Raw genomic sequence first — 19,904 nt, 5'->3', positions numbered from 1 at the left:
AGCAAGGTGTCTTTCTCAGTGTGTAGTTTGAGGAGCCATGAAGGAGTGGCCCGGTGCTGCCAACTCTCAGAGATTTCACTATTTTCCAATGTTTCACTTAAGTCAGTGGTGATGCGCTGTGCTGTGTAGTTGCAGTTTTCTCAAACAGTAGGCTACTGAGAATGCCCACTTATGATGATGTGTTTCCTTTCAGCCTACAGACATTGGATATTGGAATACTGGACATTTTTGGTTTTGAGGAATTTCAAAAGAATGAATTTGAACAAGTAAGTTTTCTTTTAAAATCTTGTGAATGTTTATTGGTTTCACAAGGCATGCTTCATGTTAAGACGTTCCAATACAGACTTAAAGAAACATTTCCTCTCTTCAGTTCAAGTTAGCATCTTGGTGTCTTAACAGCCCATTGCCTCTCCAGAGGGCTCATGTGCTCAGAGTCACCTGTTTCTAAGTTCTTGTGTAGCTGTGTGTGGGCACATGGGCACTGTGTGAGAGAAGAAGATGGAGACCAAGAGCATTTGAAGTTAGGAAGCAGCTCCAAGCGAGCTTAGCCTGCATCAGAGTGCAGGGCCCTGCTGTGCCTCATGCTGCTGTTTGACGGCTCATCTTGTGTGACATTCACACATAGAAGTATTGGAAATCCACAGGCACATTGGGGAGTCACTAGTTGCCTTCATTCATCATCTGTTGAGGATGCTTTTTAAGAAAGATATGACTTGTTTGTGCATCTCAGTAGTACTGCAGGAATAGTTTGTAAATCAAATTAAATGTAGTCAAAATGTAAATATTGAAGAGAAGCAGAGATACTGTTAGCAACCTGCACAGTGGCCATGTAACTGGATGACACTTTGAGATAATTGAATTTGGTGCTGTTTATCTGTCAAATTACATGTAATTTGTGAGCAGTTTGTTGACTTTTATTTTCTTAAGTGTACAATGTGGGCTATCAGTGACACTGAACAAGGATTCACATAGACTCCACGTGGACACCAGTTCTGTGTCTTTAGTAATAGAGATGCCTGGGCTTCACGTTATCTACTTATGTGAACAACTGTCTTGCAAAGCAAGAGATGAGGCCGTGACAGAGGCTGGGGTAGTGTAAATACCCCACGCATGGGTTTCTGTCTTGTGTGGGAACACTAAGAATAGTGTAGCATCAACTTGGTTTCAGTCTAGAACAGTTCTACATCTCCTCACCTGCCTGTGTGTTGTTCACACCTACCTGTGTGGGTTATTCATAGCTGCCTATATGTGCTGTCCACACCTACCTGTGTGTGTTGTTCACACTTGCCTGTATGTGTTGTCCATACCTGCCTGCATGTATTCCTCACACCTGCTTGTACATGTTGTGTAACAGGAGTAATAAAAGAGGTTGGGAGTAGGAGCAGGAGAGCCTGCACACTGCTCACAGGCCTGTAGGCTGTTCAGCTGAGCTCTGTTCAGTCCCTGAGAATTGTCTGCTCTAGTGTGAAGATCTCACAGATTCACCTTAGGAAAAGCACAAAAGTACATATGCATGTGGGTGCGCGCATACATAAACACCTCCATGTATGCGGTGACATGTCTCAGTAAATGACACATAGAAGTCACAGTGGAAGGATGCTCCAGGAAGTCCCATTCTGGAGAGATTGGCATCCACAGCCAGACTCAGCTTGCTTGCACATTTGTGCTTCCAGATGACACTCAGACATTCACGGTGCCTCCTTATGAAAACATAGGCATTATACAACCATCACAGGGGCCTTTGTTCTGTCTTTGTGCTGAATGTTTTAATGATGTATTTCAGAATATACTCTCAGCTTGTGATTTCTGGGTATCAGGAAGGGGACATTTTCCCTTCAGATCTAATAAATGAATCGATCTTTTGTTTAAATTTGAGTTTGAAACACTGATGGGTAAAATGTCAGGATCAATTCTTGGACTTTGATTATGAAAGAATATTTTTTTTTTAACATGCCATTTTCTGGCTGGTCTGTTTTGCTGCTGTGCTAGGAATCTCCCAGAAAGACAAGGTTGTTTCTCAATGTGAATGCAACAGCATCTTTACCTGGAAGCAGTAAATTCCAAAATTTGCATATGAACTTTTTTAAGGCCACTGGTTTCTTTCCCTGCGGATTTTTTTGTTGCTAGAGGGACTTCCTCCTTTCCCGGTCCACCATACACGGAGGCTGCTGTGTTTCAGGATTCATTGCTCTGTTCACAGGCATACCTAAAGGGACAGTGTTCCCCTTATAAGCATTCACTCTATCCTGTTTGGGGCTTATTGACAGATAGATCTGCTGTTGACTAGGGTGCCAACTCCAGCAGGGTTGAAATTGTGTCTGGTCCATCGTTTTGTGCATAACTGAATTTTATCAAATATGTTTGCAATTGAAATTTATAGAAGAAAAGAATCTGGTAAGGAGGAAATCCCCACAGTAGGTTTCCAGCTCTAGAGGATGTACTTACTCCAAAGCCCTGACATCACTACCTCTGTGTCCTCTTGCCAAGCCAACCTCATGCTATGGGGCTGCTCCTGGTCTCCATGGTGCTGTCACGAGCTACCCTGTGCTAAGCAGTACGTGCTCATTGCCCTCAGCTCTGGAGGTTGGAAACCCAAAAGCAAGGTGCCACAGTGTCCAAGTTCTGTGTCTGCTAAGGACACCTTCTCAACCAGAGATTTCCTTTTGTGTCTTCACAATGTCGGACACAAGGCCACACACCCATAAAAGCAGCAATGTTTTCCACAAGGATGGTTGGTGGTCCTGTTCACCTTCTAGCACCAGAAATAGTGGGTGAGATTTCAGTGTAGGTAGGTGGTGGGACTGGAGGCAGCTCTCTGATGCATTGTGACTTCTCATATTACAGTGAACACGGTTTTCCAGACTATATGAGTTGGCAGTGTGTTAGATGCTTCAGTGGAGAGAAATGTGCTATGGTAGCCTATTGCATAGTAGATAGAAGGCAGGAAGGCAGGAAGGAAGGAAGGAAGGAAGGAAGGAAGGAAGGAAGGAAAGAAGGCAGGAAGAAAGGAAGGAAGGAAGGAAGGAAGGAAGGAAAGAAGGCAGGAAGGAAGGAAGGAAGGAAGGAAGGAAGGAAGGAAGGAAGAATGGAAGGAAGGAAGAATGGAAGAAAGGAAGAAAGGAAGGCAGGCCGGAAGGAAGGCAGGAAGGAAGGAAGGAAGGAAGGAAGGAAGGAAGGAAGGAAAAACAAAAGGAGAGAATTGGAAGCAGAAGGAGAGGGAGGAAACCTATGGGAAACCTATACAATGAACATTCATGAGCGAGCCAGGAACAGAAACCTAAAGGCAGAAAAGCACCATAAGCTAAACCATGGTGGCATCCTCTGCACAATCCCACAGGGGAAACTACGTGGGAACTAATATTTTCCCATATAAGGCTGATCCTAATAGTTCCTGTGCAGGAGATACTGCAAAAGACTTGGTGATGAAAAGCTGCTACTCTAGGTGTAAGGGGTTGTGGTCCATGTGATTCTGACCATAGCAGATTCCTGAAAATGGTTGGACATTTATGGAGACCTTTATGCTGAATACATGATAGGGAGTCTCAGAGGAGCTTAACTCATTTCCCATGCAGATTCGAAAACCAAATGGACACAATATGACTGGCTCTGTCTCAAAGTGTTTTCTGCTCCAGGTAGTTTCATAGACAAGAAAAAAAAAAAAAAAAAAAACCCAAACAGTTATAGGACCACACGGCATTTAATGTGCCTCTTTTAAGATCAGAGTCTATACGTAGAAAGAGTGCAGGGGCCTCTTCAGGCAAGCTGATGTGTGCAAACTGTGAGTGTGCACACTGTGAGGTTGATTTCCGTTCGTCAGAACTGGTTCTGTACATTCATTTGCATTGTCTGGCACTAAAGCAAAGCTCAGGTAGTTTAGGTCACATTGGTGGAATGCTGCCTGCTGTCCTGTTGCCCCTGAAAGCCATCTAACCCTGCATCCATCGGAGGACTGACCCAAGCCTTTACAATTAGTATACACTTTCTAAACTCCAACTGCTTCCCCTTAATGACAGCATTTTTATTATTTCCTCTAAGCTAGGATACAAGCTATTGGGAGACATACAAGCAGTGTCCCTTTAATACCTTTTACAGGCTGCTATTTACACTGGAATTTTACACCAAATCCATTTTAAAGCCGACCATTAGTTAAAACGAAAGAGGTAGGAATGAAAACCTTTCCACCCTAGCACCAGGGTGATTAGAATAAAATGATTTGGAACAAAAAGGAAGAATTTGTGAGTCTATGTGAATACTAGAAACATATCCAAAGTTAGCGTCAAGGTCCCACTTCAGCTTGGCTAATTTGGAGTCATGCCAGAAACACAGCTCTGGGGGCATTACAAAAAAGGTTTAACTGAGGAGCAAAGTCCCATCATGTGTGTGGGCCAGCACTGTCTCACGGCTGAAGACCTGGGCTGAGTAAAAAGGAGAAAGGAGAAAGCCAGATCAGCCCAGCTGTCTGCTCCCTGCTCTGGCTGACAGTAGTCAGCACACTTTTCCTGCAGGGAGGGAGTGCACCCTCCCACCAGAAGGCACAAGGCCTTTCCTTGGGTTTCCCTTGTTAACGGCAACTAGAAAAGTAATGAAGACAGTGCATAGTACTTCATTACTGCATAGTTATTCCTTAGTAATCAATATTACTATTGATTAGTATATCAACTAATACTATACAACGATCTCAGAGAAGAGCTAGTGTTTTCAGCATTAACACAGCGGCTGTCTGGAAAAACCCTGAAGTCCTAATGGTAGTGCTTATGGGTGGTCTTGGCTCGTGACGGACAAAGAACAGTTTCCTTAGGCTTCTCCTTTGAGTGAGCTTATTTCCCTGTGTGATCTCTTACTCTGGCTGTCTTCTGAATGCTAAGGGGCCAAACTAGAGCTCAAACACAGACAGGCGGGGCCCTGAGCACAGTGCTCTGTCAGCCTGCAGGTCATCCAGTAGAGATTCCATGTCAGCTGATTCTCGGCCTGTGCTTGTAACTTTAAGTGGAGGTGTGTTGACTCAGCCAAAGTTTATTGCCAAAACAAAACAAAATCATGTATTCATTGTTTTCTCTGGGGGATGATAAACCGTGAGAAACAACACCAGAACCTGGAATGAATGGTGTTTTGACCAAAGGCTCTGTTCTAATTCTAAAGCCTGGTTTCTACCCAAGTTGAGGTTTGATTTATGAGGTGACCTACAAAATGTCTAAAAGTCATTCCCTTTGACATGATGCTTTTCCACCCTGAGCTGCCTAGTGTGTATAAAATATGGAATCCAACAGGATGGGATGATTCATTACTGGCCAGCTACTTCCTGAAGATCATGCCTCGGACCCAACACATTGACTTAACTGGAGGTTTTGTGCTGTGGCAACAGAATCCTTGTTCCCAGATAATGTAGAAGAACAGAGACTTATTATCTCGTGGTTCTGAGATGCTACCTGTCAAGGTTCCCAAAGGCTTTATATATGGCAAAGTTGTGTCCATTCCTAAAGTATCATCTGGATACTGAATTCCCCATGGTAGGAGGCTTGCTCCTCACAGAACAGATGAGTAGAAGGGCAAAGGAAGAGGCAGATCCTAGCAGGAACATCATCTGATGAAAACAGGGACCAACCACACATAGCCCAGACGTGTTTGAGATCCCATATTCTCAACACCTCACTGAGAGTCAAAGTTACCAACACAGTGACTTTGGGACCAGGACCCACTGACCTTATCTTCAAAATGAAAAAATGGACAAAGAAAAGGAAGTCTGTGTGCTGCCCAAGGACCTCTCAGGGAAGTCCACTGTCACCACAACCTGTTTAAATAGGACCTGGCTGCCGGCAATGGTAAGACAGTCTGTCAGGGGATACATGACAGTAAGAGGCAGGAAATGGACCTTAGTAAAAGCCAGTGTGGCAGGGTAGGAAGCTTGGGGCAAGAGACAAGATCCAGAAATGTTACAAGGAAGCATTCCAGCAATGTGGACAACAGGTGTTCAGATGAGACACATCACCTACCTAACGTCTCGAAGGCCTTGGGAAGTCCTGCACAGAAGCGTGTGAACTTCCCTTACTTCAGCGTTTCTCCAGCAGGCGTCAGCCTCTTCAATGTTTTCTTAGAAAATAGCTATCCACAGCTCAGACAGTTAAATATCCTGGACATATCTGTGAATTGTCCAGCGTCTGAAATTTCAATGCTTTATCTAGTCTCATCTCTCTCACCCACCCATGCCCAACCAATCACACTTTGTACATATGTCTAGATTCAGTGCTGAGAAAATTGGCAAACAGGCTGTGCTCCTTTCTCTCATCTAGCTCAGTCTGTTCTACAGCCACCTGAAAAGCTTTTAAACACATCAAAGCCTGAGCCCTACTCCAGTTTAATGGGTTTGGGGTCAAACCCAGACATCAGCCGCCTTCACAAAGCTCCCATTTAATTGCAGTGAGCAACAGAACCAAGACTCGCTGTCCTTCCTGTTGGCCACTCAGGGCTCTGCCATCTACCAGAGTCACCTTTAATCAATTCTCCTCCCAACTTCGTGATGTATACGTCATGCACTGTCTAGTTTTCCTGCAGATAGATTTCACTGAGCAGTAAAAATGAAGGGAGAACAGTTGGTGAAAATTTACTCAAGAAATTAAGTTTGTCATTAATCCGAGTGATGGGCCATCTGGATAAGCCGCAAGGTTCTCCTGCTGAAGAGAGATTTCAAAGGATGCACCACTTTTATTATTAAACCTGCTAGTTCCTTTCAAGTATGAAGCACGTGTCTTAATAAGAGCAGTATCCATACTAATTACCAGCCATTTGACAGTAACTTATCCTCACCCTTCACCCACTTCTGAGTCTGCTTTGGGGAGTTCCCGGAAGTCTGATCTACCCCACGTATAACTCCAGCGGGTAGACATGAAAAGGAGAAATAACAATTGTTTTGCATTGAAGCCGATGATCATCTAGATTAAATGGAGATTTATGCTTCTAGAAACTTCTAGAAGCATGACAAATGTACTTATTAAGTTTTCCTCTGTGGGTGTTGTACACTTGTGCATGTACACACACATACACACATACACATGCACACATACACACACACACACACACACACACACACACATCTTTACATGGAGGGTAAACGAAGGCAGAATCATTGGTTGTTGGCCGGTTTGGGTCCCTCTTTTGTCAGTGAGATGTACATTTACTGTTTCAAGTAGGTACCAGGCAGGAAGGGAAGGGCTGTGTTAGCTGCTTTACAAACATTTATAGGTAGTTTTGAAGTTCATCCCCCAGAAAGGTCTCTGTATTTGATGATTCCCTGAGCTACTGTGCTGCATCGGGTTCCATCCAAACACTAGGTGAACACACGTGTAGCCTTTGGTAACTCAGCGCAGTTGAAGAAAAATGGCTGACACAGATGTTAGTAAAATTGAAAACCTACCCAGAGACCACTGGCATTCGTGTTCGATGGGGGTGACCGGGAAGACCATGCTTAGAACAAAAGTAATATAAAAATGCATAGGTCCTGCTACGTCTAGTGTCATTGTACCCCAGGTAGCAGCTAAGCCCCTCTGGATATCCATTCCTCCTCTGGAAGCCAGTATCTCCTTCTTTCTAGGGACCACAGGAGCAGCCTTTGCTTCCAGTGCCAGTCAGTGATCTGAATGCCTTTCCCAGTGACCAGCACCAGGAAGAGCCACACAGACAATATTCATTAGTACTATGACAGATGGAGTATTATATGTGGAAATATATCAAATATAGTATTAATCAATATAATTCATTGGGATAGATATAAATGTTCATGAAAATATATTGATCAATATAAGCACATTAAAAGTAAAATGTAAACATGATATATTGACAGCCATACAATGAGAACAAAAATTCTTAGTTCTAGATGGAAAACCAAAATTCCAGGATACTGTCCTCTCTGATCATTTTGTCCTTGGGTTTCTGATTTCCAGTGTAAGAGCATTTATATTCTAAAGAATAAGAGAAAAATCACAAAAGAAAGAAAGAAAGAAAAAACAGCTGGAGAGATGGCTCAGAGGTTAAGAGCACTGGCTGTTCTTCCAGAGGTCCTGAATTCAATTCCCAGCAACCACATGGTGGCTCACAACCATCTGTAATGGGATCTGATGCCCTCTTCTGGTGCGTCTGAAAACAGCTACAGTGTGCTCCCATACAAAAACAACACACACACACACACACACACACACACACACACACACTCACACACACAAAAGAAAGAAAAGAAAAGAGAGAGAAGAGAGAGAGAGAGAGAGAGAGAGAGAGAGAGAGAGAGAGAGAGAGAGAGAGAGAGAGAGAGAATCACTTTAAATTTGGAATCTCTGTTTCCATCATGGTCTTCCCACCACCACTCCAGCAGGACCACTAGCACTCTCAGAATCTTCTTTTTAAAAACAATGTATTGCATCTCTCTCCCTTCCTCTCCCCCTCCCTCTCCCTCTTTCCCTCCCCTGTGTGTGTGTTGTGTGGACATTCATGGATATGTACATTACCACCGTACATTGCTAGGGGAATTTGCAAGAGTCAGTGATTCTCTTCTACCAGGTTGTTCTGGGAATTGAACCCAGGTCATCAGGCTTGGCAGCTGGTGCTTTAAACCAGTGGTGTCATTTCTCTGGCCCCTACCTTGTTTGCACCTGCCCAACAGCTCTCTAGAACATCTCCCCTCTGCTCCTCGGCAACTGTATTTCATAGGATGTACAAGCTGGGGGTTCTGAGGTTTAAGGCACAAGGCTTCTCAGAAATGCACACACTTCGTGTGACTGTGTGAACCGATTCTCTTGAATAAGAAGTCAGGCCAGTCATCTGTGTGGATGACTGAAGGTGCAGCTGAAGCAGAGATTGGGGACCGAAATGGGCCTTGTCACTCTTCCTGCCCTGTGACTGTAGCAAAGAGAACTGAATAGAGGGAAAACTTCCAGGTGACAAAGGGGATACATATGCACTCAACATGTAAGTCCCACACTAAAACCTTCACCTGTGGGGACCAGCTGGCCTACCTCCTTGTCTTACTCTTTCGAACCTCACACCTGTCCATCAGAGCCTCCCTGGGGAGCTGGGGGTAGGCTTCTTTCCTGGACTCACACCTCCAGCAGGGGTTCTGGAAGAGAAGCTATCTGTCTGGATATGATACATCCCTGCAGTGAAAGGAACGTTTATGCCTGCCACTTCTATCTTTAATTATGAAAAGATAGAGATGTTTATGAAAATAGCCAGTAGACAAGGGAATTTAAAATTTTAAGTTATTGCACTTTGTTTTAGAGGTATCTTGTTGCATTTCCTCGATTTAAAATGGTGAATTCCCTGAAAGCTCGGGTCATTTTGTTACTAAGAAATAATAACCACTGTAAAATTATTAGACTTTAGCATGCAGTGTTGACCGTAACTGCCCAAAAGAGAAATGATCCCTCTCCTGAAATAGAACCACTCGAAATACTAGTTTAGGTATGGTTCAGGGATCACTTGGCAGAGAAACAAAGCTCTGTGAGACTGAAGAATCTGGCCCTGCAGGAGGTCGGCTGTAGGCAAAGCAGAGATGGGGTTGATGGAGCTGAAGGAAGTCAGGAAGGATGATGTTGGCAAGGCAGGTGTAAGGGCCAGTCCCTGCAGACACTGTGGTCAGGCTCAGTTCTTAGCAGCCATGTTCTTGGAACCCCAGTGAGGTCTGCCAGAAATCTTCCTCCTCGATCACATCCCCCCAGTGTTGGCCTTTGGCCTCTCGACCTCTTTTTAATGAGGTTGGTGTGATCAAAGCACCATGTGTGAGGGGGGAGATGGTGGAGGAATACATAAACATTTTAAGATAAAGCAGAAGCTTATGAGGGACAACAGGGAGGAGGAGGGGGCTGTGATTGGGATGTAAAGTCAATAAATAAATCAATTAATGAAAGAACAAATAAAGAAAAGAAAAACTTAAGACTAAAAGATAACACTCTGTTTTTTCTGGACTGCCTTTTGGAAAGAGGGTTCTTGTAGGGTGCACTCTGATTTAAAAACACTATTTGTGTAATAAAACCATTACTCTAGATGTAGTTTCTAGAGGAAATCTATGTCCGCTCTCACCTATGACCAATAGGTAACTAGAAACAGGGCACACAAGAGCCACAGTCTTCTCCCTGGGACCCCACGGCAGAGAGGCATTTCTCTTCAGTTGTCCTCAAGAGCAGCATCCCTCTTCCTTTTAGAAGTGATTTTTCTTTTTCCTAGTGCTGGAGACTTGTTTGTATGTTGGCACTGTGACCACATTTGTTGCATTTAACATGCCCACCTCGTGTTGAACATTGGGACAATATGACCTCAGGAGTGACTGAGTAAAGCTGCCTTCCAGAGCAAAGATTCATGAGTCATCCTAATGGGAGATTTAGTCTGAATGTCCTCAGTCTGTGTGTCACTGGGGGTGTGGGGGTGTGGGGACGACACTTCAGCATGGGCAGGTGGCTCTGCATAGCAGACTGTGTCATCTGAAGTATTGTGTTCTTCCCTGAACAGCTCTGTGTCAACCTGACCAATGAAAAGATGCATCACTACATCCAAGAAGTACTTTTCCTACAAGAGCAAACAGAGTGTGTACAAGAGGGGGTTGCCATGGAAACTGCCTGTTCTCCTGGTAACCAAGCTGGAGTTTTGGATTTCTTCTTCCAGGTACTTATATAACATAATTAGAAATGTAACAGGAGGCCTGCATTCAGGTGCCCTGAAGAGAGAGAATTTTCTTTCGGAAGGTCTTGTTTGTGCGGTATCCTTGTTTATGAGATTCTGCAATCCCTTTATAATCCCCCCAATAGTTTGTTTTTTGTTTGTTTGTTTGTTTGTTTTTTGAGAAGCACAAATTGCCCTTGCCTGAAGGGGCATTGGAAAGCTCACAACTTCATTGAAAGGAAAAGACATATCAGAACATGCTGATATAAGGATACACACCATTTTACTAAGCAAACCTAAAAGTCTCATTGGCCAGTTACAAGAGGCCAATGCACAAAATGGGCTCCATAGACTAATGTCTAAGACTGAGAGACCATGAAATATATTGTTTGTTGCATATTGGTCTTTAAAAGTTCTGAAATTTATATTTTGAAAGGTTGGAAGGAAAAAATATACAATCTTTTGGTTAAGTTAATCTTTGATTAAAATGAATCCTGAGGGCATCCGCGTGTGATTATGCCCATATGCTTTATTTTCGTGTACACTGAAAGCTCTGACTCAGTGCCTTTTCTGAATCAATAATGATCTATTATATGAGGCAGCAAGATGTCTCAGTGGTAAAGGCACCTATTGTTCTGGACCTACTGGGTAGGAGGAAGCAGCCAACTACTGCAAGTTGTCCTCAGACCTGCATAGGAATGCCCTGGCATGTAAACATGTGGATGTGCACACATACACATACTTGAACACACATGGTGGGGGAAGATAATAAACTCGTGTGAGAACATGTTTTATCAGGCTTGTCAACAGTAACTTCTGTTTCCTCTCATGAGATGCTGTATAGAGTCACCCACCACCTCCAATGTTTGACTAGTGTTTCAAGTGGGCAACATCTAGATTTTTTTTTGAAAGCTTGAGATATCATTTTCCACCTTCTGTGTCTCTCTACAATGGTAGATTTCTCACAAACCATTTGTGTTTTCCTAACACTGTAGCATAGAAATCTACTACCTATTACCCAGTTATTAGGATAAGAGTTATGTCTGGGAGATCCAAAGTGGCTGAGTACAGCCATGGGTAGTCATAGACATGTGTTAAAATTCAAGACACTCCCATTCTGGTTTTCTGTGTGAATATGATAAATTTGGAGAGCATGTATCAAGGTTGCCAAGTGGAATAACAGAAGCAAACATATGACTTTTGCTGACTTTCAGAAACCATCAGGATTCTTCTCGCTACTGGATGAGGAGAGTCAAGTGATTTGGTCTGTAGAGTCAAACCTTCCCAGAAAGCTGCAGGGTCTCCTGGAATCGTCAAACACAAATGCAGTCTGTTCCCCTCTAAAGGACGGCAATGGGAATGTTGCTCTCAAAGGCCAAGGCGCAGCGTTCACTGTCATGCACTACGCAGGAAGGGTGAGTGGACGGCTCACGTGGCGGTGTGCTCTGGGTACTGATGCACCAGAGGGAAGGGAGCTTCGGAGCGTGGGGTTCCAGGATGTGCTATTCCACACTCAAAGGCCACGTGAACATCTCATAGTCATCAACTTTTGCAAGCTTCTTGCCTTTGCTTTGAGGCTGAGCTCATGTCTCAGAACAGTGTGTGCTGGGCAGGAGAGCAATCTCACTGCATGTATAGACTCGATTTTAACATGAGTGGAAGAGCCTCAAGTTTATCATAAATATCTTTCCTCCACATTTTGGGGACATGTTTCTTATAGAGACTTTGGGTTTCTGAATGCACTTGGCCTGAATGTGAGCTTAGTATTGAAGTATCTCTCTCTTAGAACCTAAGAAAGCAAGCCCTCCAGCCTTTCCCTGGATTCTAGTTGGGTTTGTAAAACTGGTTTCCTTCCTTCAGAGTCTAACCCGTCTGTAGGGGTGTCCCCATGATCCTTTGCTGTCTCCCATTAGAATGCTCCAAATGAATGCATCGTTGCCCCATGGTTTACCTGCCATAACTCTGAGGTGTCTTCTCTTCAGGCCAGGGGTTCTAATCCTCTCATTTTTCTTGGGTCCCTCTTACTCCAATAAACTCATTCCTAGGTACAGTAGAAACATCCTTCAAGCCTACTTAACAACACATTTACCTGCCTCTTAATTAAATAATCTCTGTTCTTCTCTACCCACCTCTTGTTTATTATTGATGCCTTCCACGTTCAGGATTATAACCATACACAGACAGGGACATGCACACACACGGGGGGGGGGGGGGATAGACAGACAAACACAGGCACACACACACAGACACAGGCACACACACACAGATACAGGCAGACACACATAGGCACATGCACACAAACACACACTCACACCCATACTTTGATCTACCATTTAGGGACTTATGAAGTATTCCATTTGATCACTTCCCTTGTTTACTGAGACTTCACTGTCCACCAAAAGAAGATGAGAGATGAGTCGGGAATAGCACACACTTAACAGTCCAATGGTGAAAGAAGTAACAAAATTAATATGCTATGTAAGGATGCAGTTGTTTGACTCATATAAGTATATAGATATTCTCCAGAGGCACTTGTTAACTGTGAGGGAAAGGGATTTCAGTTGACATTTGAACTCTGGAAGTATGTGTCACACAGAACTCAGCTGCACAAGACAGAAACTAATCTCATTGTCTGCACAGGAAACAACTCAGCTTAGAAGAAATTTGAGAAGGTCTGAGATGAAATTTCAGGGGTGCTCCTAAAGGATGTCATGAGCCAGCTTGTTGTCAGCTCTTGTACGGACACCACATCCCCTGCAGAACAGCAGCAAGCCCACCCTCACACTCAGTACTGGAAGAACCAGGACTAGACTCAGGGTTCTCCAACTGCCACAGCAAAGAGAAGCTGGTGTGTGGTGGGCTTACCTGGTGACATATCAGAAAGCCCAGAGGTACAGCCTCGGTCACTTCCACCTTCTAAGAAGGGCAGTCACAGTGGACAGATGGTAGCCAGAGAACATTGAACTCTCTGGTGCAAAGTAGAGTCAGTCACAGAAAGCAGTGAGGGTGAGTGGGCGGGCCTCTACCCACCCATGTATTGGGGAAAGGGTGCAAGTCCCATTGACTGTGCAAGGAGTGTTGACAGCTGAAACACCTAATATTGTTGCTTTTGGCTATTCCGTGGATATTTGTGTACAGCCTCCTAATGGCTCCATCCTCTCAAGCCCTGGCATTTTCAAAGGAGTTGAGATGAGGCTTTACTACGGAGATGGTGTTAGACATACTGGGGGAAAGGCAGAGCATGCCTTGGTGTGATCGCCCAGCATCCACATTTGAGCAGTAGCAAGGGAGAAGGAGGGAAGGCAGTGAGGGAAAGGATAGTCAGAGCTATGAATCAGGGCCAGTAGGACCCCACTGTCCTCATGTGGCTGATAAACAAGGACTACGACCCAAGGTCTGTATCCCAGAAAGGGGAACACTGAAGATGCCAGGCTCAGGTCTTCTAAGCTGGTAGTGTGGAGATTTAATGCAAACTCTGACTGGATGGTGAGCATCCTGACTGACCCAATCATCTAAGAACAGCATGGAGAGAAACCACTATGGACAAGAGAGGCCTCTCAGGAGCCCAGGGAGGAGACGAGGAAGCCCTGATAAGGTGGATGTTAGGCAGAAGATGCCCCTGTGAGAAGTTGAGTTGACTGAGATCATTAGACGCTTGAAGAGGCTTGTGGGACGTGGAGAGAGTTTGGAGCAAGGCTCTGTATTTTAGTCCCTGAATACTGCCCACTTGTAACTCTCCTCCGTCTTCAAACTCTACCATCTTCATGTGATACACTGACTTTGGAGAAAACATGTATAAAGCTACAGTTGGGTATCATGACTTCTTCTAATTTAGGAAATTACTTTCTCAGGAGCTTCCTAGAGTCTCTGTTCGGCCTGCATCTGAACACCCTTATTCATAAGTCTGTGGCATTGTGCCTTACAGACATAGCAGACCCATAAGAAGTGCTGAGCATTAAAAATCAACAACAGTGTTTGGTTCGGCAGCTTAGCCTGATTATTTTGAGTTGAGTTGTAATTATTTCTAAGTACCTAATAGCATTTCAATTTTAATTTTGTTTTTGAGACTTTAAGGGGAAAACAACTGACAGTTTAAATTACTAGGGAATTGTTCACCAAGTTCTTAGAGAAATTAAAGAACACAGGACAGCCTGATGATTAGTTGGTACAGAGCCAAAGCCCCCCATGGAATCGTGCATTTTCCTTTAACAGCATCTTTGTTTTTAAAGAGAGTTTTCCATAATTGGAGTCAATTTTGTGGCTTTACAGAAATCTTTCATTTTGCTGAGATGTACTAATGAGTTGTAGCCAAAGGAGTCCCCAAGGCCCTGTTCACGTGCCACAGCGTAGATTCTATGTGATTTCGAGCAATATGTCAGCCCATATGCCTTTTGAATTGTCAGATGTAGCCACAGGCATTTATGTGTTGGACTGCTGCATCAGAAAACAAAACTATCAGGAAGGTTTTCCGTTTTGTTGATTAAGTGATCCGGGGCGGGAAGCTCGCCCACTGAAAGGCAGCGTGTACTCTATAGAATGAGTAACCTTTGACCCCAGAGCTGACTCCCAGGAAGCTGACTCCATGTGCTCTTGAGCCTCTTCATGGCGTCTCCTTGACCAGATGGATGGTGTAAACATCCCGCATCATGCTGTGCTCCTGCCTGGTGGGCTGGCTCGGTTGTTTTAATGGAATATCAGAGGGATAGCTCTCTGCAGAGCTGAAACTAACACAGTTCCCCGTCCTTGTCTGGATGGGTTCTAGATGAACTTCCCCAACTTGGAAACTGCAAAGAGGAGCTTCTGCCCGGCTTAGGGAGCTTCCTGAGGCAGAAGCTCGCAGGTCCTTTTAGGAATGTTTAAGCACCATTATCTGAATTACGTCTGATGATTCTTCCTAAACACATCTGAATGTTTCATTACCCCCAGGAGCGTAGTGAAGCTTCCTGTCTCCATTACAGAAATATTTTAAAGTAAATGGGAAGAGGCTGTGCATGAAATATTAACGAGACCTCATTAACGAGTGTACGTTTGAATTAAAGAAAGCTTTCAGGGGCTTGGGGGCTTGGCTTCATTTTGTTTGATTATTTGTTTCCGCCAGTTTTAAATCACATGCGAAGTTACCTGCTTTAGAATTTGCTCTTAACCTGATGATTTAAGTGGCAGGTAAGTGTCAAACCCACACACGTGTCTGCATTTATTGGTTAGAATTCAGGATCCTGAAGCAAAGAGGCATCACAGCTTGACAACACCAGCTCTTAGGAGAGGTGGATTTCCATTAAGACAATGCTAAACGAACTCTACTCAGAAACTGTACTTCAGAGCTTCTAAATTCTGCAGTGAGAAAAGGTGAATAGATTATGAGGTTGTAAAGATTAAGTCAGAGAAATTTAAATAAAGATTCCGTTGTGAAATGCACATCCCATACACACATGAACAGATACTCCTGTGTTCAACCTCTGAACAGCCTTGCTCAGAGCAAATGTCTTAGTGTATGTCTCAGGGCTACGGTGTATGGTGGTCGCCTGGGACTGGGTCATCTGAGAGAGACCATGGGCCAGTAGGACATGAGCCACCCAGGACGGATCTGCCCGGAATCCCCCAGAGCTCCAGGCACTCCTCTCTCCAGAATCACAGGAGCCCAGACCTCTCTTTTGCAGCTGCCCAAACTATTTACAGGTTCCAGCAGCAGCCTGAGGAAGAGAACACAAACATTCACTGTTTCTTGTCACTTTGCATACAAGGAATGTGGAACACATGGACATATAACATTTTACAGTCTCTTCCTCATTGGTAATCTGTCTTGAGCTAACCCCTGCACTTCTAGATCTCTTTGTCTCCCGTGCTTTTCCTCAGCTGGATGTCCTGCGTCCTCTGTTCTAGATCTGTGCTATCTCTCTGAACATCATGCTCCTGAGCTAATCTACGATACTTTGCACCTTACTGTCCCCGTGACACCTGACACTTGCACAGTGACCACATCCTTGTACATAGAGCACCATGTCAGTTTCTAAGTAGGCCTTTGGTCAGCGTCTACAGTTCATCACCGTCGTGCACTTATGAGCACAGTTTGTTAGATCTCTTGCTACAGATGAACAAAAACTGGCTGGCTTCACCCCCCCCCCGCCCCCCTGCAATGCATCTTCCTAGTTATGAAAGGTTGTCTGATCTAATGGTAGTATGCAGAGAGGGTTGAGGAGTCATGTGACCCCAGCAGGCATGATCAGAAGGATAGAGACCATGGGCCAGTAGGACTAGTAGGGTAGCATCTGCAGGTTCCTCCTGGCCTCTCTGCTCACAGGATAGTCAGTCCATGAGTTGTGAGTACATTTCTCCCAGCTCTGTCTCACGGCTCATTTCCTCTTCCCCTATGAGTTTTGGGATAATATGTCTCCCTCTGAGTCTAACAAATTATACATCTTTTAAAAAACATTGCAAATTACAGTCTATAAGACTTGGTGAACATGAATTTGGGAGAGACCACTCACACAGGAGTTTCTCGTGGGTGGCAGGCCTCTTTCTCATTTCACAAGGCTCTCTGTCTTCATCTTCCTCCACATACTGGGTCAGCAGGCATGATGCTTTATGGTCCACATGCTGCAGAATCCACATGTGTAGGGGAGAAAAAGAGGCAATGCTTTACCTAAGCAAGTTTGAGTTTCATTCCATAGCTATATGACTGTGAAGACAAGGGCCCTCAGTTGCACATCCATGAAATTAAAAATTGAGGAGAATATCATCATGAGTCTCATGGTTTCTCCTGGGGATTTAGGAGTAGGCGGGCAGTACATTCAGGCATGTTTATTTTTACATATTTCCTCAAATATATCGATCAAAGCCCCTGCACAGTAACCTAAGGCCTTCAATATAGGCAGGCCACCAGGCTAATCAAAAATTTGAATAGGCAGAGAGATCAAACTAAATAAACCAAGGCATCATCTGTCAGTTTGTTATTTTTGTACAGATGAGAATATTGGTAGGCCAAGGGACCTACCATATTTAAGTGTTAAAGTATCTGGTCTGGTTTGACAGAACTTGTACAGTCTTGCATCTCATAAATGTTGCATGTGTTGGGAGGCAGAGCCGGGATTAGTAACAATGTAACAATACTTGCCTTTTTCCTAGCACAAGTTGGTCAACATTAGGACATCTGTGACCACTCTGATTGTACTATGGTCTCTTCCTATCTTCCTACCAAGCTTTATAGATTTCCCTGAACAATAAGTGGAGACAATTCAGTGATTTCTCTATCTGGGGGAGCCATAAAACCTGTGCTAAAAGTATGTAGATGACTGCTTTGACTTATGCTAATGTGACATTCTCTTTCTCATTGGCTGGACCCATCCCGTGGGGCGAGTAGCTATGCCTTGATTAAAAAGAATTCTGCAAAACTATTAGATTCTTTAGCACTTGGGATTGTGCCTAACAGTGCGAACCCACAGGTGTGTGGGGCTTTACTGTACATTCAGTGACATCCGTTCAATATTATCTTTAAGAAAATTAAAACCTTGCAATTGGCGTATGCACTTAGCATAGTAATTTTTACGATGAGATAAAAATTTATAGCCCCCGACTACAGTGTACTTATGGTTTTGAAAGCACGCATCAGCATTCTTCCCCAACCTCCCCCCACTATATCCATAAAGAAGGAGTTGTCATCCCAGACACGCAAGCCTGAGTCCTGTACTATTTGTTATTGTGATTTGCCAGGCAGTTGCTAGAATCTGTTACTAGCACATTGATGATGGGTACTGAATGAGGATAAAAAGCTGTTATTGATACAGGGCCATCTGTGAAATACCTGGATGCTTTTCTTCTCCTCACAATGGAGCCTCACAATGGATGTGTTCCCTCCCTGAATAAGCTGGAGTCTGAAAATTACCCCTTATTGAGAATTATGCTGGCACCTGGATCTTCCCGCAGAGAAAAGTCTTTGCTCCACTGATAATCCTGGTGTGTTCTAGGTGGCATACTGATTAAAATCAACCTCTGCACTCTTGACCCATTGTCATGGGTAGATCATGGGGACCCTTCAACCTGTTCAGCCTTGCAAGTGCACCTGTGCCCAGAGTGACATTTATAGCTTGTGCCCTGGGTTTTGTCTCTCTGAAGATTTGTGGGAGACAATGTGTACCCAGGAAAACTCTGGAAGTGAATCTGTAAATCAAACGACAGAGGAGACAGACAAATAGATGGGTGGCTACTGCATTTTTTTTTTCCCTCCTTACTTTTTCTCCAGGCAAAAATTCCAGACACAACAATCAACTCTGTCTGGTCTCAGCAAAACTGATGCTATTAAAGGTTATTTGATGAAAACATTTTGACCCATGTGGAAAGAGCTTAATTTACAATCTACATTTGTTCCCCCTCTTGGTCAGATGTTTTTAAAAATAAACATTAGCCTCAGCTGGACCCTGCTGTCTTCCTCCTACGTCAAATTTTCTTTTGAAGGTTGTCCTTGAAGATGTAGTGGTTTGCTGCTGTTGTAAGAGATGCTCCCTCCCCACCTCCCCTCCCTCCCTCCTCTCCTCCTTCTTCTCCCTCCCTCTCTTCCTTTCTCTCTCTTCCTCTCTCCTCCCTCTCCTCTTTCTTCCTATCTCCCTCTCTCCTGCTCCTCCTCTATCTCTCTGTGCGTCTCTCTGTCTCTCTGTGTGTCTCTGTCTCTCTTTCTCCCTCCCTCACTGGTGGATAAGAGTGCAGAGATCTCTGGGCTTTCTTTCTAAGTTCAGCACATCCTCTTACTTTTATGGCCAGATAAAAAGTTATAAATATGACGCTTTGCATCTCCTAAAATTTCGACAGTTTCCTGTCAATACCATCTCCCCAAGAGAAGCAAATGAACTGAGCTCATGCACCTCAGCTGTGCCAGCTTCACCAACCGGGACTCTTGTCATCAAGACGATGACTCTTCACGTTGCCGTTGCCCAGTGTTGGCTGTGCCCATCATGAATTGGAACCGAAAGGAAAGGAAATACTAAAAACTATCAGAAGTCATTTCTTGGAAAAATAACCAAGTGTGTCATTTTCACTATTTTTCTCAGTGCTGTAACCAAAAAGCTGACAAGAAGTGACTTTGGGAAAGAGGGGATGATGTAAGCTCATTAATTAAGGGTGCAGTTGCTCACCCTCAGAAAGGTGAGATGGCATCTGTACTTTGTAGGCATGGGAGCTGGCTTACATCCAGGAGAATCAAAAAGTGGAGAGAACAAGAAATGGAAGCAGATAAAATACCTCAAGCCCTGTCCGTATCCGGGCAGCATCCCCCTCCC

At 44.1% G+C, this 19,904-nt stretch overlaps 1 protein-coding gene across 1 annotated transcript in view; it reads left to right on the top strand.

The window, feature by feature from the left end:
* The window catches only part of MYO16 (myosin XVI), a gene marked incomplete at both ends in the record, with an annotated part of 347,769 nt that overhangs the window by 188,592 nt on the left and 139,273 nt on the right, over window positions 1-19,904 (top strand). The window contains 3 exons of the mRNA XM_080928526.1: window positions 194-266; window positions 10,489-10,641; window positions 11,853-12,053. Coding sequence (XP_080784652.1) covers window positions 194-266; window positions 10,489-10,641; window positions 11,853-12,053 — 427 coding nt within the window. The remainder of the gene's footprint in view (window positions 1-193; window positions 267-10,488; window positions 10,642-11,852; window positions 12,054-19,904) is intronic.

The sequence above is a fragment of the Micromys minutus genome (assembly GCF_963924665.1).
Source record: "Micromys minutus genome assembly, chromosome: 14".
Taxonomy (NCBI): domain Eukaryota; kingdom Metazoa; phylum Chordata; class Mammalia; order Rodentia; family Muridae; genus Micromys; species Micromys minutus.
This window is presented reverse-complemented; position numbering and strand designations above follow the sequence as displayed.